The 25,549-nt window shown below is 38.5% G+C and overlaps 1 protein-coding gene across 10 annotated transcripts in view; it reads right to left on the bottom strand.

Moving 5' to 3' along the window:
• The window catches only part of ABI1 (abl interactor 1), a 126,788-nt gene extending 104,122 nt beyond the window's left edge, over positions 1–22,666 (bottom strand). For 2 of the 10 annotated variants that reach the window (XM_077153398.1, XM_077153319.1), the window contains exon 1: positions 22,391–22,663. In XM_077153398.1, coding sequence (XP_077009513.1) covers positions 22,391–22,507 — 117 coding nt within the window. In that variant the 5' untranslated portion in view covers positions 22,508–22,663. Of the gene's footprint in view, positions 1–22,390 lie in introns of all 10 variants that reach the window. The other 8 variants (XM_077153337.1, XM_077153346.1, XM_077153354.1 and 5 more) reach the window with 5 other exon arrangements.
• Between the last annotated feature and the right edge of the window lie 2,883 nt (positions 22,667–25,549).

Genomic DNA, 25,549 nt, shown 5'->3' with positions numbered 1-25,549 from the left:
AAAAACAATAAAATTGATGGACCCTTAGCTAGACTGACAAAAAAAGAAAGAAAGAGGATGCAAATAAATAAAATCAGACATGGGAGAGGGAACATAACCATGACCCCACAGAAATAAAGGAGGTAATGAAAGGATTCTATGAGCAACTATAAGCTAATAAACTAGACAATGTATATGTAATGGACAACTTCCCAGAAAAGCATGAACAACCAACATTGACTCAAGAAGTAATAGAAGACCTCAACAAACCAATCACACAACACTGAATCAGTCATTAAAAAGCTCCCAAAAAAGAACAGTGCAGGACAAGATGGCTTCACATATGAATTCTACCAAGCATTCAAGAAAGATTAGTACTAATCCTCTTCAAACTCTTCCAAAAATTGAAGAGGAAGAAAGGCTACCTATCTCTTTCTATAAAGCCAACATCACCCTAATACCACAGCCAGGCAAAGATATTACAAGAAAAGAAAATTGGAGAGGAGGGGCCAAGATGGCGGCTAAGCAATGTGTGCCTTTTAGTTCGTCCTCCAGAACAACTACTAAATAACCAGAAACAGTACAGAACAGCTCCTGGAGCCACGTCAGTGACCAGACACACAGCGTATCCCAGTCAGGACCAGCTGGACCGGCTGCAAGCCTCTCCAAAACCGTGAGTTCCCCAAGCCGCGGCAGCCAGCGCCTGGCACCCCCTCCCTCACAGGCGGCTTCCCAGAGAGAAAGGAAAGAGACTCTAAACCTGGTCAAGGCAGAGGTCGCTCATTGGGCTCACGGAAAAAGAGGAAAGGGGCGGAAACAGAGGCTTTAGTGGTTGTGTCTCTACAGAGACTTGGCAGCCTCTGGATTCAGGGGCAGGAACACTCAGGCTGCAACTGCCCCAGGCATAGGCAGAAACGGGCAGCTTTCAGGGCTGTCTCCCACCTGTGCCTTCCTCAGGAGAGGGGTGAAGCCCAACTCAGGTGGAATCCCTCCCTCAAGGAATTCAGACCCCAGGGCTTGGCAATTTGAAGCCATTAAAACCAGCCTACAACCTCTCCTCTGTCTCCACCACGCCCCCAGCACGGAGAGTCTTCCAAAGTTAAAAGTGCCACATCTTTTGCTGGTGCGACCCGCAGGCAGATGCGCCACATACTGGGCAGGATAAGAAAACAGAGCCCAGAGACTTCACAGGAAAGTCTTTTAACCTGCTGGGTCTCACCCTCAGGAAAAACTGACGCAGGTGACTCCTTGCCCCTGATAGGAGGCCAGTTTAGTCCGGGAAAACCGGGCTCGAGTCTATAATACCTACATAGACCCTCCTAAGGGTGGGGAGGGAAAAGGCACCATACAAGCAGGGCAAGAAACAAGAAAACAAGAACTGAAAAATTATCCTCTGTTAAACAAAACCTAAGCTAGAAGTCCAGAAAAAGCTGAACTGAAGGTCAAAGAACAGATAGACAACAAATTCATCCAGCAAGAAAACCCTAGGTAAGAGAAGTGAAAGCAATCAACAGAATAAACTAATTAAGGTAATTAAATGTCTAGATGCCAGCAAAAAATAACAAATCACACCAGGAAAATTTAAGACATGGCGAAATCAAAGGAACAAACCAATACTTCAAATGAGATAGAAGAGCTGGAACGACTAATTCAGAATATACGAACAGACATGGAAAACCTCATCAAAAACCAAATCAATGAATTGACGAAGGATATGAAGAAGGCAAGGAAAGAACAAAAAGAAGAAATGGAAAGCCTGAAAAAACAAATCACAGAACTTATAGGAATGAAAGATACAGTAGAAGAGATGAAAAAAACAATGGAAACCTACAATGGTAGATTTCAAAAGACAGAGCTTAGGATTAGTGAACTGGAGGACAGAACATCTGAAATCCGACAAGATACAGAAACTACAGGGAAAAAATGGAAAAATATGAGCAGGGACTCAGGGAACTGAATGATAATATGAAGTGCATAAATATACGTGTTGTGGGGGTCCCGGAAGGAGAAGAGAAGGGAAAAGGATGAGAAAAACTAATGGAAGAAAATAACACTGAAAATTTCCCAACTCTTATGAAAGACCTAAAATTACAGATCCAAGAAGTGCAGCGCACCCCAAAGAGATTAGACCCAAATAGGCGTTCTCCAAGACACTTACTAGTCAGAATGTCAGAGGTCAAAGAGAAAGAGAGGATCTTGAAAGCAGCAAGAGAAAAGCAATCCATCACACACAAGGGAAACCCAATAAGACTATGTGTAGATTTCTCAGCAGAAACCATGGACGTGAGAAGACAGTGGGATGATATATTTAAATTACTAAAAGAGAAAAACTGCCAACCAAGACTTCTATATCCAGCAAAATTGTCCTTCAAAAATGAGGGAGATATTAAAACATTTTCAGACAAAAAATCACTGAGAGAATTTGTGACCAAGAGACAAGCTCTGCAAGAAATGCTAAAGGGAGCACTAGAGACAGATATGAAAAAAACAGAAGAGAGAGGCGTGGAGAAAAGTGTAGAAGGAAGGAAAATTAGATATGACATATAAAATCCAAAAGGCAAAATGGTAGAGGAAAGTACTACCCAAACAGTAATAACACTAAATGTTAATGGATTGAACTCCCCAATCAAAGACAGAGACTGGCAGAATGGATTAAAAAACAGGATCCTTCTAAATGCTGTCTACAGGAAACACATCTTAGACCCAAAGATAAACATAGGTTGAAAGTGAAAGGTTGGGAAAAGATATTTCATGCAAATAACAACCAGAAAAGAGCAGGAGTAGCTATATTAATATCCAACAAATTAAACTTCAAATGTAAAACAGTTAAAAGAGACAAAGAAGGATACTATCTACTAATAAAAGGAACAATTCAACATGAAGACATAACAAACATAAATATTTATGCACCAAACCAGAATGCCCCAAAATACATGAGGCTAACACAGGAAATGGAAATAGACACATCTACAATAATAGTTGGAGACTTCAATTCCCCACTATCATCAATAGACAGAACTTCTAGACAGAGGATCAATAAAGAAACAGAGAATTTGAATATTACAATAAACGAACTAGACTTAGACATTTATAGGACATTACAGCCCACAACAGCAGGATACACCTTTTTCTCAAGTGCTCATGGATCATTCTCAAAGATAGACCATATGCTGGGTCACAAAGCAAGTCTCAACAAATTTAAAAAGATTGAAATCATACACAACACTTTCTCAGATCATAAGGGAATGAAGTTGGAAATCAATAATAGGCAAAGCGCCAGAATATTCACAAATATGTGGAGGCTCAACAACACACTCTTAAACAACCAGTGGGTCAAGAAAGAAATTACAAGAGAAATCAGTAAATATCTCGAGGCAAATGAAAATGAAAACACAACATATCAAAACTTATGGGATGCAGCAAAGGCAGTGCTAAGAGGGAAATTTATTGCCCTAAATGCCTATATCAAAAAAGAAGAAAGGGCATAAATTCAGGAATTAACTGTCCACTTGGAAGAACTGGAGAAAGAACAGCAAACTAACCCCAAAGCAAGCAAAAGGAAAGAAATAACAAAGATTAGAGCAGAAATAAATGAAATTGAGAACATGAAAACAGTTGAGAAAATCAAAAAAACAGAGGTTGGTTCTATGAGAAAATCAATGAGTGATGGGCCCTTAGCAAGACCGACAAAAGGAAGAAGAGAGAGGATGCAAATAAATAAGATCAGAAATGGAAGAGGATACCTAATTGTAAAGTAATCATGTTAAAACACTGAATGAAGCTGCATCTGAGCTATAGGTTTTTGTTTTGTTTTGTTTTGTTTTGTTTTGATTTTACTATTATTACTTTTATTTTTTTCTCTATATTAACATTCTATATCTTTTTCGGTTATGTTGATAGTTCTTCTAAACCAATGCAAATGTACTAAGAAATGATGATCATGCATCTATGTGATGATGTTAAGAATTAATGATTGCATATGTAGAATGGTATGATTTCTAAATGTTGGGTTAATTTCTTTTTTTCCGTTAATAAAAAAAAAAAAAAAAAGAGAAGGGATAATTGGAGCTGAAGGGATACAGACTGTACAACGGGACTGGATATAAAAACTCAGAAATGGACAGCACAATACTACCCAATTGTAATGCAATTATGTTAAAACACTGAATGAAGCTGCATGTGAGGTATAGGTTTTTTGTTTTTGTTTTTTTTTTCTTTCTATTATTGTTTTAATTCTTATTCTGTTGTCTTTTTATTTCTTTTTCTAAATCGATGCAAATGTACTAAGAAATGATGAATATGCAACTATGTGATGTTATTAAGAATTACTGATTGTACATGTAGATTGGAATGATTTCTAATTGTTTTGTTAATTCTTTTTTTAATTAATAAAAAAAAAGATAAAAAAAAAAAAAAAAAAAGAAATGGAAGAGGAGACATAACCACTGACCCCACAGAAATAAAGGAGGTAATAGCAGGATACTATGAACAACTTTATGCAAATAAATACAATATAGATGAAATGGTCAACTTCCTAGAAAGGCATGAACAACCAATTCTGACTCAAGAAGAAATAGATGACCTCAACAAACCAATCACAAGTAAAGAAATTGAATCAGTCATCAAAAAGCTTCCCAAAAGAAAAGTCCAGGACCAGACGGCTTCACATGTGAATTCTACCAAACATTCCAGAAAGAATTAGTACCAACCCTGCTCAAACTCCTCAAAAAAACTGAAGTGGAGGGAAAGCTACCTAATTCATTCTATGAAGCCAACATCACCCTCATACCAAAACCAGGCAAAGATATTACAAAAAAAGAAAACTACAGACCAATCTCTCTAATGAATATAGATGCAAAAATCCTCAACAAAATTCTAGCAAATCGAATCCAGCAACACATTAAAAGAATTACACATCATGACCAAGTAGGATTCATCCCAGGTATGCAAGGATGGTTCAACATAAGAAAATCAACTAATGTAATATACCATATCAACAAATCAAAGCAGAAAAATCACATGATCATCTCAGTTGATGCAGAGAAGGCATTTGACAAATTTCAACATCCTTTCCTGTTGAAAACACTTCGAAGGATAGGAATACAGGGGAATTTCCTTCAAATGATAAAGGGAATATATGAAAAACCCACAGCTAATATCATCCTCAATGGGGAAAAACTGAAAACTTTTCCCCTAAGATCAGGAACAAGACAAGGATGTCCACTATCACCACTGTTATTCAACATTGTGTTGGAAGTTCTAGCCAGAGCAATTAGACAAGAAAAAGAAATACAAGGCATCAAAATTGGAAAGGAAGAAGTAAAACTCTCACTGTTTGCAGATGATATGATACTATATGTCGAAAACCCTGAAAAATCCAAAGCAAAACTACTAGAGCTAATAAACGAGTACAGCAAAGTGGCAGGGTACAAGATCAACATTCAAAACTCTGTAGTGTTTCTCTACACTAGTAATGAACAATCTGAGGGGGAAATCAAGAAACAAATTCCATTTACAATTGCAACTAAAAGAATAAAATACTTAGGAATAAATTAACTAAAGAGACAAAAGACCTATTCAAAGAAAACTACAAGAAACTGTTAAAAGAAATCACAGAAGACCTAAATAGATGGAAGGGCATACCGTGTTCATGGATTGGAACACTAAATATAGTTAAGATGTCAATTCTACCTAAATTGATTTACAGATTCAACGCAATACCAATCAAAATCCCAACAACTTACTTTTCAGAAATAGAAAAACCAATAATTAAATTTATCTGGAAGGGCAGGGTGCCCTGAATTGCTAACAGCATCTTGAGGAAAAAAAACGAAGCTGGAGGTCGCATGCTGCCTGACTTTAAGGCATATTATGAAGCCCCCTCTCATCTATGGACATTTGATCTTTTTTTTTTTTTTTTTTTTTTTTTAGGAGGAAGGGAAGGAAAGACAGAGAGAAGGAAGGAAGGGAGGAAGAAAGGGAAACATCTTTAAACATTTTCTTGTTTTATTATATTTTGTTTGTTTGTTTGTTTTTTACATGGGCTGGGGCCGGGAATCGAACCGGGGTCCTCCGGCATGGCAGGCAAGCACTCTTGCCCGCTGAGCCACCGCGGCCCGCCCCTGGACATTTGATCTTTGATAAGGCAGTCAAGCCAACTCACCTGGGACAGAACAGTCTCTTCAATAAATGGTGCCTAGAGAACTGGATATCCATACGCAAAAGAATGAAAGAGGACCCATATCTCACACCCTATGCAAAAGTTAACTCAAAATGGATCAAAGATCTAAACATCAGATCTAAGACCATTAAAACACTTAGAGGAAAATGTAGGGAAATATCTTATAAATCTTATAATTGGTGGCGGTTTTATAGACCTTACACCCAAAGCAAGAGCACTGAAGAAAGAAAGAAAGAAATGGGAACTCCTCATAATTAAAACACTTTGGGGCATCAAAGAACTTCATCAAGAAAGTAAAAAGACAGCCTACACAATGGGAGACAATATTTGGAAATGACACACCAGATAAAGGTCTAGTATCCAGAATTTATAAAGAGATTGTTCAACTCAACAACAGAAAGACAGCCAATCCAATTACAAAATGGGAAAAAGACTTGAACAGACACTTCTCAGAAGAGGAAATACAAATGGCCAAAAGGCACATGAAGAGATGTGCAACGTCCCTGGTCATTAGAGAAATGCAAATCAAAACCACAATGAAAAAAACCACAATGAGATATCATCTCACACCCACCAGAATGGCCATTATCAGCAAAACAGAAAATGACAAGTGCTGGAGAGGATGTGGAGAAAGAGGCACACTTATTCACTGTTGGTGGGAATGTCAAATGGTGAAACCACTATGGAAGGCAGTTTAGCGGTTCCTCAAAAAGCTGAATACAGAATTGCCATATGACTCAGAGGACATAAGGGCAAAGACACAAACGGACATTTGCACACCAATGTTTATAGCAGCATTATTTACAATTGCAAGGAGATGGAAACAGCCAAAATGTCCATCAACAGAGGAGTGGCTAAACAAACTATGGTATCTACTCAGAGGACATAAGGGCAAAGACACAAACGGACATTTGCACACCAATGTTTATAGCAGCATTATTTACAATTGCAAGGAGATGGAAACAGCCAAAATGTCCATCAACAGAGGAGTGGCTAAACAAACTATGGTATATACATATGATGGAATATTTGCACCTTTAAGACAGAATAAACTTATGAAGTATATAACAACATGGATAGACCTCGAGAACATTATGCTGAGTGAAACTAGCCAAAAACTAAAGACCAAATACTGTATGGTCTCATTGATATGAACTGACATTAGTGAATAAACTTGGAATATTTTGTTCATAACAGAGACCATCAGGAGATAGAAATAGGGTAAGATATTGGGTAATTGGAGCTGAAGGGATACAGACTGTGCAACAGGACTGGATACAAAAACTCAGAAATGGACAGCACAATACTACCTCACTGTAATATGATTATGTTAGAACACTGAATGAAGCTGCATGAGAGAATGATAGAGGGAGCAGGGCTGGGGACATACTGAAATCAGAAAGAAAGATAGATGTTAAAGATTGAGATGGTATAATCTAGGAATGCCTAGAGTGTATAATAATAGTGAAATGTACAAGGTACAATTTTAAAAATGTTTTTGCATGAGGAAGAACAAAGGAATGTCATTATTGCAGGGTACTGAAAATAATGGTAATTAATATTTTAAAATGTCACCTTCTGTGTGAGACTAAAGCAAAAAATGTTTATTTGTTACAAAATTAATATTTTGACTAGTGCATTTCCTAATATAACTTATGTAGATAGTTTGATTGAACACCATAAATACTTGGAATCTCAGGTAGGACATGAGATTTTGTTCGTTTGTCCAGAGTGATGCCCCGATGAATCCCAGAGTGATTCAATCAGTGAGTGGAAAAGTATCTGCAAAGCCCTCTTCGGGGAGTGGTGAGAACGGGGAGAAATTCAACTTCCCCAAGTTGAATTCTTGATATTCTCACAAGCAGTGTGGACAACCAAAGCTATAGGCAGAGCCCCCAGTCTGGGGGTTTGTTCATATGAAACTTAACCCCACAAATGATAGGTCAAGCCTACTTAAAATTAGGCCTAAGAGTCACCCCCAAGAGCCTCTTTTGTTGCTCAGATGTGGCCCCTCTCTCCAGCCAACACAACGAGCAGTCTCACCACCCTACCCCCTCTCTACGTGGGACATGACTCCCAGGGGTGTGGACCTTCCTGGCAACGTGGGACAGAGATCTTGGAATGAGTGGAGACTTAGCATCAAGGGATTGAGAAAACTTTCTCGACCAAAATGGGGAAGAGGGAAATGAGACAAAGTGTCAATGGCTAAGAGATTCCAAACAGAGTCAAGAGGTTATCCTGGAGGTTATTCTCATGCATCAAGTAAATATCATCTTGTTATTCAAGATGTAATAGAGAGGCGAGAGGGAACTGCCTGAAAATGTAGAGCTGTGTTCCATAGCCATGTTTCTTGATGATGATTGTATAATGATATAGCTTTCACAGTGTGACTGTGTGATTGTGAAAACCTTGCATCTGATGCTCCTTTTATCTACCTTGTCAACAGATGAGTAGAATATATGGAATAAAAATAAATAATAGGGGGAACAAATGTTAAAATAAATTTAGTTTGAAATGCTAGTGATCAATGAAAGCGAAGGGTAATGGGTATGGTATGTAAATTTTTTTTCTGTTGTCTTTTTATTATGTCTTTTTCTGAATTGATGCAACTGTCGGGGAAATGATGATGATGATGAATATGTAACTGTGATGATATTGTGAATTGCTAAGTGTATGTGTTGGGAATGTTTGTGCTTCTTGTAATTTTTTTTTAATTAATAAAAAATTTAAGAAAAGAAAATTACAGACCAATTTCTTAAGTAAATATAGATGAAAAAATACTCAAAAAAAAAAAAATACTTTCAACTAGAATCCAGTAGCACATCAAAAGAATTATACACCATGAGCAGATGGGTTTTATCCCAATATGCAAGGGTGGTTCACCAGAAGAAAATATACTAATGTAATATGCCACATCAATAAAGTTAAATGGAAAAAACACATCATCTCAACTGATGCAGAAAAGGCATCTAACAAAATTAAACATCCTTTCTGAATGAGAGCACTTCAAAGAATAGGAATAGAAGGGAACTTCCTCAACAGGACAAAGGGAATATATGAAAAACCCATAGCTAACATCATACACAGTGGGGAAAGACTGAACACTTTCCCTCTAAGATCAGGAACAAGACAAGGATGTTCACTGTCACCACTGTTACTCAACATTGTGCTGGAAGTTCTAGCCAGAGCAATTCAACAAGAAAAAGAAAGAAAAGGCACCTAAATTGGAAAGGAAAAACTAAAACCCTGCTTCTAGATGGCTTGCTACTATACGTTGAAAATCCAAAAAAATCTACAGCAAAGCTACTAGTGCTAAAAAAAAAAAAAAAAATGAATATGGCAAAATAGAAGGGTACAAGATCAACACCCAAAAACCAGTACTGTTTCTATATACTAGGGATGAACAATCTGAGAAGGAAATCAAGAAAAAAAATACATTTACAATAGCAACAAAAAGAAACAAATGTTTATGAATATATTTGACTTGGGATACAAAAAACCTCTACACAAAAAACTACAAGAAGTTGCTAAAAGAATTCATGGACAATCTAAATAAATGGAAGGGCATACTATGCTCATAGACTGGAAGACTAAATATAGTTAAGATGTCAATTCTACCCAAATTGATTTATAGAGTCAATGTAATTCCAATTAAAATTCCAACAACTTACATTGCAGAAACAGAAAAACCAATAGCCAAATTTATTTGGAAGGGGAGAGTGCCTCGAATAGCTAAAAATATCTTGAGAAGGAAAAAGGAAATAGGAGGTCACACACTACCTCACTTTAAAGCATATTACAAAGCTACAGTGCTCAAAGCAGCATGGTACTGTCATAAAGATAGATACACCGACCAATGGAATTGAATCGCGTGTTCAGAAATAGACCTTGTCATTTATGGATAACTGATCTTTGATAAGGCAATCAAGCAAACCCACCTGGGACAGAGCAGCCTCTTCAATAAATGATGTTTGGAGAGCTGGATATCCATATGCAAAAAAATGAAAGAGGATCCATATCTCATACCCTATACAAAAATTAACTCAAAATGGATCAAAAACCTAAACATTAAAAAAGAAATAGATAAATGGGATTGCCTCAAAATTAGACACTTGTGCATCAAGAAACTTTGTAGGAAGTAAGAAGGCAGCTTATGCAATAGGAGACAATATTGGGAAACCACATATCAGACATGAGTTTACTATCCAGAATATATAAAAAGATTCTACAACTAAACAACAAAAAGATAAAACAACCCAATCTAAAAAATGGGCAAAAGGATGGTGCGAGCGTAGTTCAGTGGTAGAATTCTCACCTGCCATGCGGGAGAGTCAGGTTTAAGTCCCAGCCCATACACTTCCCCCCAAAAAAAGCAAACAAGCAAAAATTCAACAAATGGTGCTGCAATAACAGGATACTCACATGGAAAAAGAATGAAATGTAACCCCCACCATACAGCATACAAAAAAAAAAAGAATGAGCAAAAGACATGAAGAGAGACTTTTCAGAAGAGGAAACACAAATGACTAAAAGGTATATGAAAGATGCTCTTCTATACTGGCTATTAGGGAAATGCAAAACAAAACCACACTGAAATATCTCACACCTACTAGAATGGCCATTATCAAAAAAACAGAAAACTACAAGTGCTGGAAAAGATGTGAGAAAGAGGCACACATCCACTGTCGGTGGCAATGTAAAATGGTGCAACTGCTCTGGAAGGCAGTTTGGCAGTTTCTCAGGAAGCTAAGTATAGAATTGCCATATGATCCAGCAATCTCATTACTACATATATATTCAGAGGAACAGAAGGCAAGGACACAAACAGGCATTTGCACACTGATGTTTATAGTAACATTATTTACAATTGCCAAGAGATGGAAACAGCCCAAATGTCCATCAACAGCGATTGGCTAAACAAGTCGTGGTATATACATACGATGAAATACCATGCAACTCTAAGACAAAATAAAGTCATGAAGCATGTAACAACATGGATGAACCTTGAGGACATTATGCTGAGTGAAATTACCCAGAAACAAAAGGACAAATACTGTGTGGTCTCACTAATATGAACTAACATTAATAAGTGAACTTTGAGAGTAAAAGTTAAGAACACAGGTTACCAGGATACAGAAAGAGAGTACAGAGGGGGATCTGGTGCTGAAGGAATTCAGAATGTGTAAAAGATGGACTGTAAACATTCGGAAATGGATAGCACAATTCTATTTGATGGTAACACAATAATACAGGTACACTGAATGAAGGTGAATGTGAATATGGTTGAGGGAGAAGGGCTGGGGGCACGTACGACACCAGAAGGAAAGACAGAGGATACAAACTGAGATGGTATAACTTAGGAATACCTAAAATGGACAATGACAGTGATTAAACGTACAAATATAAAAACATTATTGCATGAAGGAGAATAAATGAACGTCAACATTGCAAGGTGTTCAGAATGGAACGGTATACAGGAAAATGTACAATCAATGCAAGCTAGCATCTACAGTCAACAGTAACACTGTAATATGCTTCCACTGAATGTAACAAAGGCATTAGCCAAAACTAAACATCAACAAGCAGGGGATAAGGAGGAGGAGTATGGAGCCTTGATGAAGTAAAGAAAACATCTTCATATAGATTATGGTTGCGAAGGCATGGCCATTTACTTAGGTTGGACTGTATGATGTGCAAATAAAACTGTTTAAAAATGAGAAGACAGAAAGAAGCTCTACAGAAAATGTGAAGAAAGAGATGCACCTATTTATTCACTGTTGACAGGGAAGCTGAGATGTACAGTCCCTGTGGAAGGCAGCATGGTGGCTCCACAGGAGGTTAGAGGTGGGGTTGCCAAATGATCCTGCAATCCCACTGATAAGTATATACCTGGAGGAACTGAAGGTGGGGACACGAATGGACATTTCCACATTGGTGTGTATGGCAGCAGTGTTAGCGAATCACAATGGATAGAGATGGCCTAAGGGAACAACGACTAAGGAATGGAACCAGGAACTGTGTTGCATATAGAAAACGGATTAATAAGCGCCTACAAGAAAGTAGTTGTGAGGCACGCAACTAGGTGATGAAACTTGGGAACAGTATGTTGAATGAAATGGCAGAAACAAAGAGACAAATATTATCATGTCTCACTCTTTTGGACTAATTATAATATACAAATGCAGAGAACTGGAGTGGAGAGCATGGGTTATCAAGCTGGGGCCTACTGTAAAGGGTCCTAGATTGTAAGCTCTTACAGCAGTCACATATTCAGGAATCTGTAACTGTTATTTCTAAATTCTGAGATACTGAGCAGTTTGTGCATAACCTGGTCATTCCCTGAAATTTTGGGTATGTATGTGACACTTGAGACTCTGAGCTAGAGCACTAAAGCTATGAAAGTCAGCATTACCCCCATACAGCAACTGTTAAACAAGTTGAAAAAGCGATCAGACGTCAAAAGACTAGAGATACGAATGAAGCTGATATGGCTATGACCAAGGTAGATCAGAATATAGGGTAAAGGATGGTATGGTCTCTATTTTAAAACTTCAATTTCCGTGTAAGATCAAACAAAGGGATGTTTATTTGGTAGCACATTAGATTAACTTGTATGGTCAGTTTATTCAAACACCACTAAAACATGGAATCTTCGATAGGGAGTGAGATATTGTTGGTTTGTACAGGTTAGCGTAATGCCCCACTATATCCCAGAGTAATCTGGGCAGAGAACAGAAAAGTATTTCCAAAGTTTCCTTGGCGGGGAGGCTGGGGAGAAAGGAAATATTAAACTTCCCCATTTGGGGAATTCCTGATTTTCTTGCAACACTGGGGACAGCCAATTCAATAGGCTGAGCCCTTGATTTGTGGGCTTGTGTCTATAAAATGTATTCCTGCAAAGGAGAAGCTAAGTGTATTTATAATTATGCCTAAGTATCACCCCCTGAGAACCTCTCTTTTTGATCAGATGTGGCCTCTCTCTTTAAGCCAACTTGGCAGGTAAACTCACGCCCTCCCTCTACATGGGACATGACTCCCAGGGAGGGGTGTACATCTCCCTGGCAACACAGGACCTGAATCCCAGGGATGAGACAGAACCTGGCATCATTGTATTGAGAAAAACTTCTTGACCAAAAAGGGGAAAAGAGAAATGAGATAAAAATAAAGTTTCAGTGGCTGAGAGATTTCAAACAGAGCCAAAAGCTTATTCTGGAGGTTATTCTTATATCTCTTTTTAGTTGATGGTATATTCGAGTGGCTAGAGGGAAGTACCTATAACTGTTGAACTCTATTCCAGTGCCCTTGATTCTTGAAGATGATTGTATAACTGTATAGTATTTAAAATGTGACCATGTGATTGTGAAAACCTTGTGACACTCCCTTTATCCAGGGTATGGACGGATGAATTTAAAAAATAAGGATTAAAAAATAAATAAATAATGGTGGGGTAAGGGGTAAAAAAAAATTGGGTAGATTGCAATTCTTCTGGTCAATGAGAGGGAAGGTTAAGGGGTATGGGATGTTTGGGTTTTTTCTTTTTCTGGAATGAAGCAAATGTTCTAAAAGTGATCATAGTGATGACTACACAATTATGAGATAATATTGTGAGCCACTGAATGTATACTTTTTGGATGGACTGTATAGTGCATGAAGATATCGCAATAAAAATACTTAATAAAAAAAGAGAATTCACATTGCACCTAACCTTTAAGAAACTACCACCTGCCCAGTTTTAATGTAGTATCAAAGAAAATTATCCACAAAACATACACAGGCTATTAAAATACTCTTCCCTTTACAACTACATATATGTGTGGGGACTAATTTTCTTCATATACTCCAACCAAAACCAATTATCATAAGCAAATATGAGAATTCAGCTGTCCTCTAGCAGCCAATCATTAAAGAGATTTACAATAATGTAAAACAATACCATTCTTCTCACTAAACTTTTTGTTCTGAAAAACGATAGTTACTATTTCCATAAAATGTTATGTTGATAATAAGTCCATTACATGTTATTTTAAATGAATTAATGTTTTAAACTTTTCAGTTTCCATTTCTAATAATAAATATCAATACTTACAAGTCACCTAAAAAAAGTTCTCTGGTATCCTTAATTTTTGAGCATAAAAATTAAGTTAACACCTGCCATGCTGGAAACCTTAAGCTTGAGCACTGCTGACCTATAGATAGATACAGACATTTGCTCAAACAACGATAAAGATTTTTTAACATGTTTATTGTGACATGTATATACAGAAAAAGCAATTTCAAATTTGTTTGAAATCCAAAGTCCTGGATTTCAGGACTTATCTGACCTAGGAACCCATTTGGAGGTTTTAGAATTCTGGAAAGTAATCTTAGTGTGGGATACTTTAGAGTTGACAGGAATGGTTTTGGTTGGGGTTTGGCAAATTAGACAAACATATTTTTTTTGTATCAATATATAGTATATATTCACATACCACGTAATCATCCAACACGTACAATCAATGGTTCAAAATATCATCATATAACTATGCATTTATCATCACAATCGACTTTCTTTTCTTTTTTGTGAAAAATAACATATATACAAAAAAGCAACAAATTTGAAAGCACATTGCAACAGTTAGCTGTAGAACAGATTTCAGAGTTTGGTATGGGTTACAATTCCACAATTTCCGGTTTTTACTTTCAGCTGCTCTAAGATACTGGACACTAAAAGAAATATCAATATAATGACTCAGCAATCATACTCATTTGTTAAACCCTACCTTCTCTGTATAACTCCACCACCACCTTTGATCTTTCTCCCACTCTTTAAGGGTATCTGGGCTATGCCCATTCTAATGTTTTCACCTTGGAAGGGGCTGTCGATAATATGGGATGGAGGATGGAACCAACTGATATTCTGGAGAGGCTGGCCCCTCCACATTTCAGGACTTATCTGCTCCAGGGACCTACCCAGAGGTTGTAAGTTTCTGGAAAGTTACCCACGTGCATGGAACTTTTGTAGAATTAGACATTTTTTTTAAGACAAACATATTTTAATTTAACACTTCCTCACCTATATTTTCCTTCTTCAGTAATATTTACAAAAAAATCACATTAATAAAAAGATTTTAAGAATGTTTACAAGGAATCATAGTTCATAAACAATTTATTAAATGATTTCCTGAACAGTCTTACTTATTCAGTGTTTTGATATATAAATTCCAACAGAGTAAACATTTATAACATTTGCTAACAATAAAACAGGCTAGGTCAGGCAATGGTGGCTCAGTGGCAGAGTTATTGCCTGACATGCTGAAGACCCTGGTTCAATTCCTGGTGCCTGCCCATGCCCAAAAAATAAATAAATAAATAACAGGAAGAATAGTACGAGTAATCAGGGCTATTTTTTAGAGGAAACTGAAGAACTAACACAAAGTCTACTGAAAAACATCAGAATGCAGGGCTAGAAGTCACCTTGGATAAAATCTAGTTCAAACTCGCCCTTTTACAGAAGATAAAACAGTTAAAATCTAGTTAAGATGCAACTAATCAGTGATAGAATGAATAGAATGATGACTAGAATCAAGTCTCTAGCTTCCTTGTACACTTAAACTTCTGAAAGCTTATGTACCAGGCACTGGCAATAAATGAATAAACAAGACAAACTTAGTCTTGCTTTCTTGGTAGATAAAAGTGGTGGTTGCACAACACTGTGAATACATTAAATGTCACTAATTGTACACTTAAATATAGTTAATTTTATGTTATGTGAACTACACCTCAATGAAAAAAATTCCATTAGAAAGCAAACAATATAGCTAAATTCTATCAACCTGTGTCAGGAATCATGAACAAAATTAGCTATAAATTAACTAAAATATATCTGAACATACTCCTTTTGGTACAAATAAATTGTAATAAAATTCACTTTTTCCCCTCACGTATAGAAGTTATAAATGTGCTTAATTAGCCTTTCTCTTTTAGAGGGGCATTCCAAAATATTTATGGATGAAATGTTTTACCAAAGATCAGTTTTACAATAATATTTGGGAGATATAAGAGGAATGGATGATGAAAGGAAACTGGTTATGAGTTGATAACAGTTAAAAGGTAGGTGAACATATGGGGTTCATCTCTGAATGTTTGAAATTGTAAGTTTTTAATTTTCACGCTAACAATGTGCAATATACGACTTAAAACAAGCTTCCTTGCACTTTATACTTGGGATGGTCCTACTGATATTCTTTAATCAACATAAAACTCATAAATCATAAAAATCAATAAAACAAGCATTTGCTAAAACATCTCTGTGTAAGGAACTTGTTAGGTACAGATGCTTATCCAAACTGGATTTCATTTGATAAATACACATATTATCTTCTTCCAATAAACTAACTAAAAGTAAGGCCTTTTGTTTTACTTTTTGGATTTTCTTCACAGACATTATATGAGTTCACAAACTACCAACTACTTCTGAAAAAGTTTCATTTAATAAATGGAGGAAGTTAGTAGATTCAAGGTTAAGAGTGATTTTTGGGGTTGCCATACAGTGACAGTAGTAGAAAGGAGACAAAGTTTGTAGTCTTGGGGTATAACTTCAGTAAAAATTACAATCAACACAAAAAGACATTTAAAAATATACATGATACTCCCATTCAAACTTTTACAATGTCCCAAAATTAATATTTACTTATTATTTTTATCTTTCTTTCCATAACGATACTATTTTCATGGGCTTGACAGAAGTGGATCTGCGCAACTTCCTAATGTTTGATTCAACTTCTGGTCCCAACACTAACTTTCTTTCTGGCTAATATATTCTTGTCTGATAACTCACAAATGTCTAATTCTTATGACTTACTTTCACTAAAGATAAATAGGGTTACCGCAAATGATCCAATTGGAGAAAGCAGAAGCACACAGAAAAATTAGAAAACTGTCCTTAACTGAAGGGATTATTTCAATAATTTTCTAAAGACTTTCTCCAAAAGACAGAAACCTGCTAAAACTGAGGAACATTTATATTTAAGACCAAGACTAGATTGGAACACTATAGGTAAAGATCTCTTATTATTAATTTAAAAGGAAAAAAAAACAATTAGCTTCATAATAAACTTTCAAATAATATATATCACTTTAAAAGAAAAAAAACAGCCAGTATTGCTTTTGCGAATGTTATTAGTAAAAGCTGATATGCTGGGTCAGATCATGCCCAGCCCAGCCCAGCACCATACTTGATGGCACTCACAAATATGTTCCAATGTGGTGTGGGTCAACTTAACAAGTGAGGAACTTCCATAAAATGAACAAAACCCCTGTTTAACTCACTTATATTTCCAACCTATATCTCTAACTTTGCTAGTCACTGTTTTTCTCAAACTTCAAAGCACAAATCTAAGAATTTTAATCTTAAATTTTAATCTAAATTTAATCCAAAATTCTTAGAAAGAATTTTAATCTTTCCAGGCTGTCCTTACAGAGTAATTTTATCTCTTCGATCATTTAGACTGTCTTTACCTGAACCTGGTTTGTGTGGAAATTAGAACTACCCAAAATATTTAAGACATTTTTTGTCAAACTCTACTAATTCCTCCTCAAATTTTCTCATCACAGTTGCAAAACTGAATTAGAATAGATAAAGCAGGCAAGGATGCACAGAAAGGAAAAGGATCTACAGCGTTCAATGAAAAATGAATTTAACACTTCAAGTGCCAAAGCTACATCTTTTGGTGACAGAAGCAGTCTCCAAATAACAAGCATATCTGTTTTTATATTTGCAACACAGAACTTAATGCATTTTCAAAAGAAACGATGATAAATAGTTGTTAGGTTCCCTGACTTGTCCAACATGAATCCCTGGCATTCCTAAACTAGTCTGAGTTCTAAGCTAAACCCACACTTGTGTCTGGAGATGGGGTGATAAGGAAAGAGCATTCTGTGGAGTCTGTCAGAATTAGGGAGAAGTCCTGACTGACAATTACTAATGGCATCACTTAACAAAATTTAATTTCTAAGTCCTAATTTGCTCATCTGTAAGAGAACACTGCCTATCATACAGAGTTTTTGAAAAGATTAAAATGATACAAAACCACCAGCAGAGACTGATAGAGTGGGAACTCGAACAGAAACAACTCTATCACCCTCTACCCTTCACTACTCCCTTCGCCATACATTCTTTGTATTCATGCTGCAGTGAGCGCCCCATTCAGGACTCAATGAAAAGAATTTAGGAAATGGAATAAGAAAATCTGGATTTGACTGCAGGCTCATACTAGTTACGAAGCCTTACGCTAGGTATTTAACTTCTCTGAATCTCAGATTGTTCAACCATTACAAAAAAAGAAAGAAAAGTTGTGGTGGTGTAATAAATGACATAGTTTATAAACCAACAAAAACTATAGTACCAGAGATATGAGCTTTTACCTATTCCAAAGTGTCCTGCTCAAAAATTACTTGCCTTGGAAAATCAAATGTGCATAACAAGCAACTGCACATAAGCTAAAGTAATGCTGGGAGGAAAGCAAACTAATCTAAGCAGCTCAATATAGTACATACAATTGGTATCTCCTTTGTACTCCCAGCTTGGAGAAAATACTTGTTATGTATGAAGCTTTTGTTGGTGGAACACCAGCAGAAAAATAAATTTAATTTTAAAAATTAATCTGTATGCGAGACTTTTCCACCCTTACCCAAGCCAGCAAGCTACATCCTGAAAAACCATTCGTAAGCAGTTTCTACTCCTTTTCACTTAACTTCCCTTCCCTTCACTGAGATTATGGACCCTGCAAAAGAGAAGGGGAATTGGCCAAATGAATAAGTGTGTTTGAGTTAAGGAGTGACTGGCTTTGATACAACCCTGCAGGAAATTCAAACTGGTAGTATCAAACAAAAGACAGACAAGGCAAAGACTTTTTCAAATTCATATTTAAAAATCCCCATAAAAACTCTGAAAATCTTGTCCTTTTAAAGACAGTGGACTCTTCAGACATTTTGCTATCAATAATACAATTTAATAAACGTCAACAGAACGCAAAAAGCAAATAAACTGATCCAAGGACTCAACTGCACTATAACCAAAAGAACTTGTCATCTAAACACCTTAGATGAACTGGACTGTACTTCAAAACTGTTGGAAACAACAAAATGAAATCTGAATTCTCAGGATAAAAATCACCCAGGCAATAATTTAATTCAGCTTGGGTACAAAAAATTCTCAAAACACAAACAGCTGCATACTTTCCTTGAGATAAGGTATTCACATAGTATGTTGGTTATAACCCAAACCAAGATCATAGAAGGGATAGAAAAGATCCCAAAGGGTCTCAGATATCCAAAGGATATTTCCAGAATGATTTCTTCCCTAAGCATACCACCTATCACTTCCTAAAGATCCATTTACTTCCACAAAGATAAGGAATTTTCATCATCTTCACCCTGTTCAAGACCCTGTCAGGAAGGCAGACAGTTGATCAAGCAGCTGGGAGGTTTAAATGTGCTACTAAGGTTTAAGGTCATCAATCATTGCTATGTGAATTTCATCTGGTTTGGTTGTTTTTTGGTTGTTGCTTTCCAGTAAAATCAGGATATCTCACTAGTGTCCAGTTTAGAGCCACCAAAAAAAAAAAAACTAGAGGCCTCTAACAGAGGCTCTTGGTACCATGGTACCAATATTTTAAAGAATGAGAGATGAAAAATAACATGATTTATCTAATTTAGGGATATTTCCAAGGAAGTTTACAAGTGCTTCAAAGTTATATGATGGTGGCAGGAGGGGAAAAGGAAAGAGGTCAGGAGAGAGAGAGAGACAGAGAGGAAAGAGGAGAAAAAAGCCTTACAGCATACAAGCATCTGAAAAAGAAAGTCAGCAGACAGGTTAACACACGTCTTCAGCTACTAACAGTTGCCAACATGCAGCAGCAGTTACCACATCATATACTTGTCTGATTTCCCAACATGCAAAACAAAAGGAGCCTCCCCTTCTGTACTTACTTATCTACTACTTTCACTGCTTCTACAGTTGTCTGGGATGGGGATAATTTCATTTTCTGTGCTCTTTGTTTTTCAAAACCTTTAAAATTTTCAGTAAATTAAGGTTCACCTGAATTTTAACGCTTTTAATATTAAGTTGAATAAAAGTTGCATGTTTTTAATATCGATAAGTGACAAAAATCACCTTTCTATTTGCTAATTATATCCACATTACTAGATTTTAAAATGTTTAAGGCTAAATATAAAGTTCGCACAAACAAGTAATACAGTAGGTGGACAAACATGCAACAAGTTTACTTAGAATTACTAAAGTAAGGGTTGAAAAGTTTTATGAAGATAAATTCCTAGCAATACTACTGCAGATACAATGTTACTAATATGGAAATTGTCAAATATTCAAAATATTCTAAAACAGTATCTCCCTCTAAAAATAAAGAAGAAAAATATTTGCCAACACAGAAACATTGGTTCTTAAAAATGATAACCACATGGGAGACACATCTAAAAATACTATAGTTCTGAACTGCAAAAACTCTAACCTTACAGAGTTTTGGTCAACGCCTTAACCAAAAACAAGTGAGTTTCTGGTGCCAATATACTGATACAAAGGACTGCTCTGCTACTTGACTTGCTCCTATTGCAAACTGTCGGTCTACCCAAAGATCTACAAACCTAACTACCACACACATAATTCGCTTCCAATCGTTACAGCAACAACAAACAAAAACTATCTGTCATAGATAAGGTTCCAAGGATTTTCTAATAAATTTTCAAGAATTGATCATTTATGTTGTGGTTCAAAAGCTAAACAAATGTAGTGGGTAATCTATTTGGAGTCATACTGTATACACTGACATAAGCTGAAAAGAGAGCAACCTCAGAAAAGAGAGCAATCGGCAATTAGACCATTCTATTTTAAGTTACTCATGAAGTCAGCCTGAGAACTTTTGGGGAGAGTATTTAAGACCTTTCCCCAAAGCAGTTAAGAATAATCCATGTTTTATCACAATGACAGCCCTAACAATCTCTAAAATACTCAAGGTAGGGCGGAAGTGAAAATGATGAGAAGGGCAAACCAGACCTGAAAACGGACAGGCAGGCAAAGCAAACCATCACTTAAAGGAATTTCAAGATTTACTTCTCTCTAACGTCCTCCCTCACTCCCCACCCCCTCCCTCCACTCCTCGGGAGGTCTGTGTGATGTGACTCATGACAAATTTTTTAAAAATTAAATAAATAAAAGACACACCCTCTGGGTTGAACTGCATAATCGCCCCCACCCGGGTCTGCCGACCCACGCCCCGCCGCTCCTCCCCCGCGCGGCCCCGCGCTCCCCCGCCTCGCCGTCCAGACCCGGTCCCCGCGCAGAGCCGAGGGGCCGAGCCCGCCGGAGGCGGCCGCCCGGGACGCCCGCGCCCTGCTCTCCCTCCCCTTCCTGGGTTTCAACCGCCGCAGCCACTTCCTGTATCGCGGCCCGACTCCCTCAGCCCCGACACTTGCTCTCCCCGGCGGGGCTAGGCAGGGGCAGGGTTGGGGCCGGGGCCGGGGCGATGGCCTGGGGTTAGAGCTAGGGCCAGGATTGGTGTTGCAACTGGGGTTGGGGATGTGGCTGGATTAGAGCTGGGGTTGAGGCTGGGGCTGGAGTCGGGGTTAGAGCTAAGGTTGGGACCAGAGTTGGGGTTGGGGTCTGGGTTGGGAATGGGGCCGGGGCCAGGGTTAGAGCTGGATTCGGGCTGGAGCCAGGGTTGGGATTGGGATTGGCGTTGGGGTTGGGGTTGGGGTTGGGGTTGGGGTTGGACCTGGGGCTGGAAACCGGTTGCAGTTGGGGCCGGGAATGGGACCGGTGCTGGGATTGGGGTTAGGGCTGGGGCTAGGGCTGGGGCTGGGGCTGGGGCTGCGGCTGGGGCTGGGGTTGGGGCTGGGGTTGGGGTTGGGGCTGGGGCTGGGGCTGGGATTGGGGCCGGGCTGGGGCTGAGGTTGGGGCTGGAGCCGAGGTTAACCTGGGGTTGGGGTTGAGGTTGGGGCTGAGGTTGGAGCCAGACACGGGGTTGGGGCTGGAGACCGGTTGCGGTAGGGACCGGGGTAGGAACTGCGGCTGAGGCTGGAGCCGAGGTTAAGCCCGGGGTTGGGGCTGCGGCCGGGCTGGGGCTGGGGCTGGGGGCCACGGCTGAGGTCGGGCAGCTCCCACTCAGCCCAGGGGGCTGGTCACTCGCGGCCGGCGGGGTCCTCGGCCCGACCAGCGCCCGCCCGCGCGCGCCTCACCTGTATGTAGTTGTTCTCACAGTAGTCAGCCACCCGCGTCAGGTTCTGGTAACTCTCTATCAGCGCCCTCTTGCCAGACGGGATCTCCTCGTCTAGTAACATCTGCAGCTCTGCCATTTTCCACCCCTCCGCATCGCTTCCTCTCGCGTTAAAGAGACAGCGGCAGCACGGTCGGCGGAGCTCGGCGCCCCTCGCAGCCCGGATACCGACGGCCTGCCCGCCCTCCCGCCTGGTATTGTGGGACAGCGCCGCCTCCTCTTCCTCCTCGCCCTCTCCACCCCCGCCACTCGCTCCGCGCAGCCTCCCGGACCTCCTGCTCTCGCGATCGTTCAGCGAGCGCAGGCCGCGGGATTTGGTATTTCTTCTTCTGCACCGCCTTCTGGGAATTGTAGTATCTGAGATACGGGCGTCGCGACGGAAGCGCATGCGCCCAGGGCACCTCCGGGAAGGAAGGAGTGGGGCGTCAATCAAGGACGTTGACCTGCGGCGGGGGATTTAGGGCCGGAGGTTGCTATCGCTCCGGGAGATGGCGCCACAGGGTGATTCTGGAGAATAAAACCGTTTCCCAGGGCAGGCTGTGAAACTTTCCTAATTAGGACGTCAGTGAATTTGGAACAAGGATTCTGATTAGGATTAAAAAGGAATAGAATATGGAAAACCCCACATCTTTATCTTCTTAAAGATGACGCTGCGATAAGCAATTGCTTCTGATTGGTTTTGATAAGTTTCCTAAATTCTGTTGCTCTGAGTGAGCTTTCAGTCTAGTCGGATAAAGAAAAATACTGAGAATGGGGCTTTTCCAGGGAGCTCCAGCCAGATAAATGATTGGGCTTTTGGAGGCACTCCAAAACCTGTCTTTCCTCTCCAAGTGGCTGCTAAGCTGCTGGCTTTTCACAGCTGTCGTGATTGTGATGCTGTCGGTTTTCAAGAGGCTGCTGTGGAGCTAGAGGGAGAGAGGGAAGAAAAACAAATGAAAACGCCACAAAACTTGCTGTTCTTACTGAGTTTCAGCTATTTTTCTTGAATAAGTGCTCCTCAGATTGTTGCAAGCTTGTGGTTTTCAGAGTTGTGAAAAAGTTGATTTTGGCAATTTTTGTTGTTTATTGCTTTTATCAGCAAGTTTTTGAGGTCGCTTCTCCACCATTCTGGAAGTCCCTCCCCTTGTTTATTTTAAATCTAACCTCAGCCATCCACCAGCTGTGTGGCCCTAAGTAAATTACATAATCTTGCTAGAACCTATGCCTTCAAAGTAATAAAGGAGGTAACAAAAATACCGTAAAGGATTCAGCACATTTTCAAAGTAACACAATGCATGTAAGCTTTTGTGATGAAAACTTGTTTGCCCTCACAAATCTGTTCTCTCCTTCCTACTGGCCACTAGACCGTCCAGGTAAACTACATTTCTCAACCTTCCTTAGAGGTTCTCTTCCATAAATTCCCACCAATGCAATTGAGGGGAAGGGATGTATGTAATTACGACTTACTGAAATTTCTGCTGAAGTGATAGGTACCCTGGACTTGCCTCCCTGCTTAACATCTCACTAGTTTAAATGACAATTGAACCCAAGCCTTTTTTAAATCAGGCGCATTATAAACTCCTTTATGTACAGGAGTATTCTTTGACAAGTTAAATAAAATGTCCACTGAAGACCTTCCACTGCCAAAACAATTCAGAAAGTCCACTTCAGTTGATGGGATTCAGTCCTTGTCTGTTTACTTTCCCTTAAAAGAATAGATCATTGTTTACTGCACTTTGCTTCTAGATGTATGCCTGTTTCTTTGTGGCAAATTACCAGTATAGGTATCTTATTCCAATCTTCTACACATGATGCAGAAGAATTTTAGACTTAGCTATTCTGAAACTGACCAGTATCATATGTTTTCTCATTTGAGTAAAGAAATCAGTGAGAAATAATGTAAAAAATGTTTCTAAATATTCAATTATAGTATATACTAGTGTTTTCCAAAATGAATCTCTATACCTATGATCAAGAAATCGATATAATGCATCATGACCAGGATTATAAAAAGTAAAAGAGGCAAGAAAATATTAGCGGGCATAACACAACAGTAAGGTAATAATCAATGGAAGTTTTTGTTTTAAATAATAAATGTATAAGAAAACATATTTCGTACTCTGCAACAAAGTCAAAAAAGTTTGTGAAACACCTGGACCACACTCTATCAAGTCTATGTAGATGCTCACATAAAAGCAGCTCTTGGAAGGTCAAGATCGAAAGGAATTAAGTCCTAGCGAATTGTATAAGAGTTTTGAGCAAACAGGGGTAAATTTTGACCTCCTGAATTTTCCCTAATTTTATTTATTTATTTGAATATGTAATACATTCACATGACTGAATATTCAAAAGGCTCAACAAGTAGGCTTTGAAAGGATTTTATCTCACATCGGATCTCCAGCCTCCCAGAGGCAACAGATTTTATCACTTTCTTATAGGCCTTCTAGAGATTATATGTACAAACAGTTTTTTTACTTAAATAGATCACATACTGTTCTGCCTCCTTGTTTTTTTTTTTATTTCTTTAACCACACATTCCTGAGATCGCTGCATATCATATATTAAAATGTCCTCATTGTTCTGGGGGTGTGAAGGTAGTTCAGTGGTAGAATTCTTGCCTGCCATGCCGGAGACCTGGGTCCAATTCCCAGCCCATGCACTTCCCAAACAAAGCAATCAACAAAAATAAAAGTTCAACAAATGGTGCTGCAATAACGGGATACTCACATGGGAAAAGAATGAAATAAAACCCTGCCGTACAGCATACAAAAAAAAAAATTTCCTCATTGTTCTTTCTGGTATTCTTGTAAGTGGATGTATCATAATTATAGAAAGACATTGTTTTCAATCTTTAACTATTTCCACAAACTGCAATGACAAGTTTTCTTTACATGAGGGAAACTAGTTCTTTTAGTTATGAAAATATATTTAAAAGCTATTATAATTAAAAATATTTAGTGATGGGCGGGCCGCGGTGGCTCAGCGGGCAAAGTGCTTGCCTGCTATGCCAGAGGACCTCGGTTCGATTCCCGGCCCCAGCCCATGTAACAAAAACGGAGAAACAAAATACAATAAAACAAGAAAATGTTTAAAAGATGTTTCCCTTTCTTCCTCCCTTCCTGCCTTCTATCCTTCCTTCTCT

The sequence above is a fragment of the Tamandua tetradactyla genome, chromosome 1, assembly GCF_023851605.1.
Source record: "Tamandua tetradactyla isolate mTamTet1 chromosome 1, mTamTet1.pri, whole genome shotgun sequence".
Classification (NCBI taxonomy): Eukaryota; Metazoa; Chordata; class Mammalia; order Pilosa; family Myrmecophagidae; genus Tamandua; species Tamandua tetradactyla.
The sequence above is the reverse complement of the archived record's forward strand: the minus strand, read 5'-3'. Positions and strand labels throughout refer to the sequence as shown.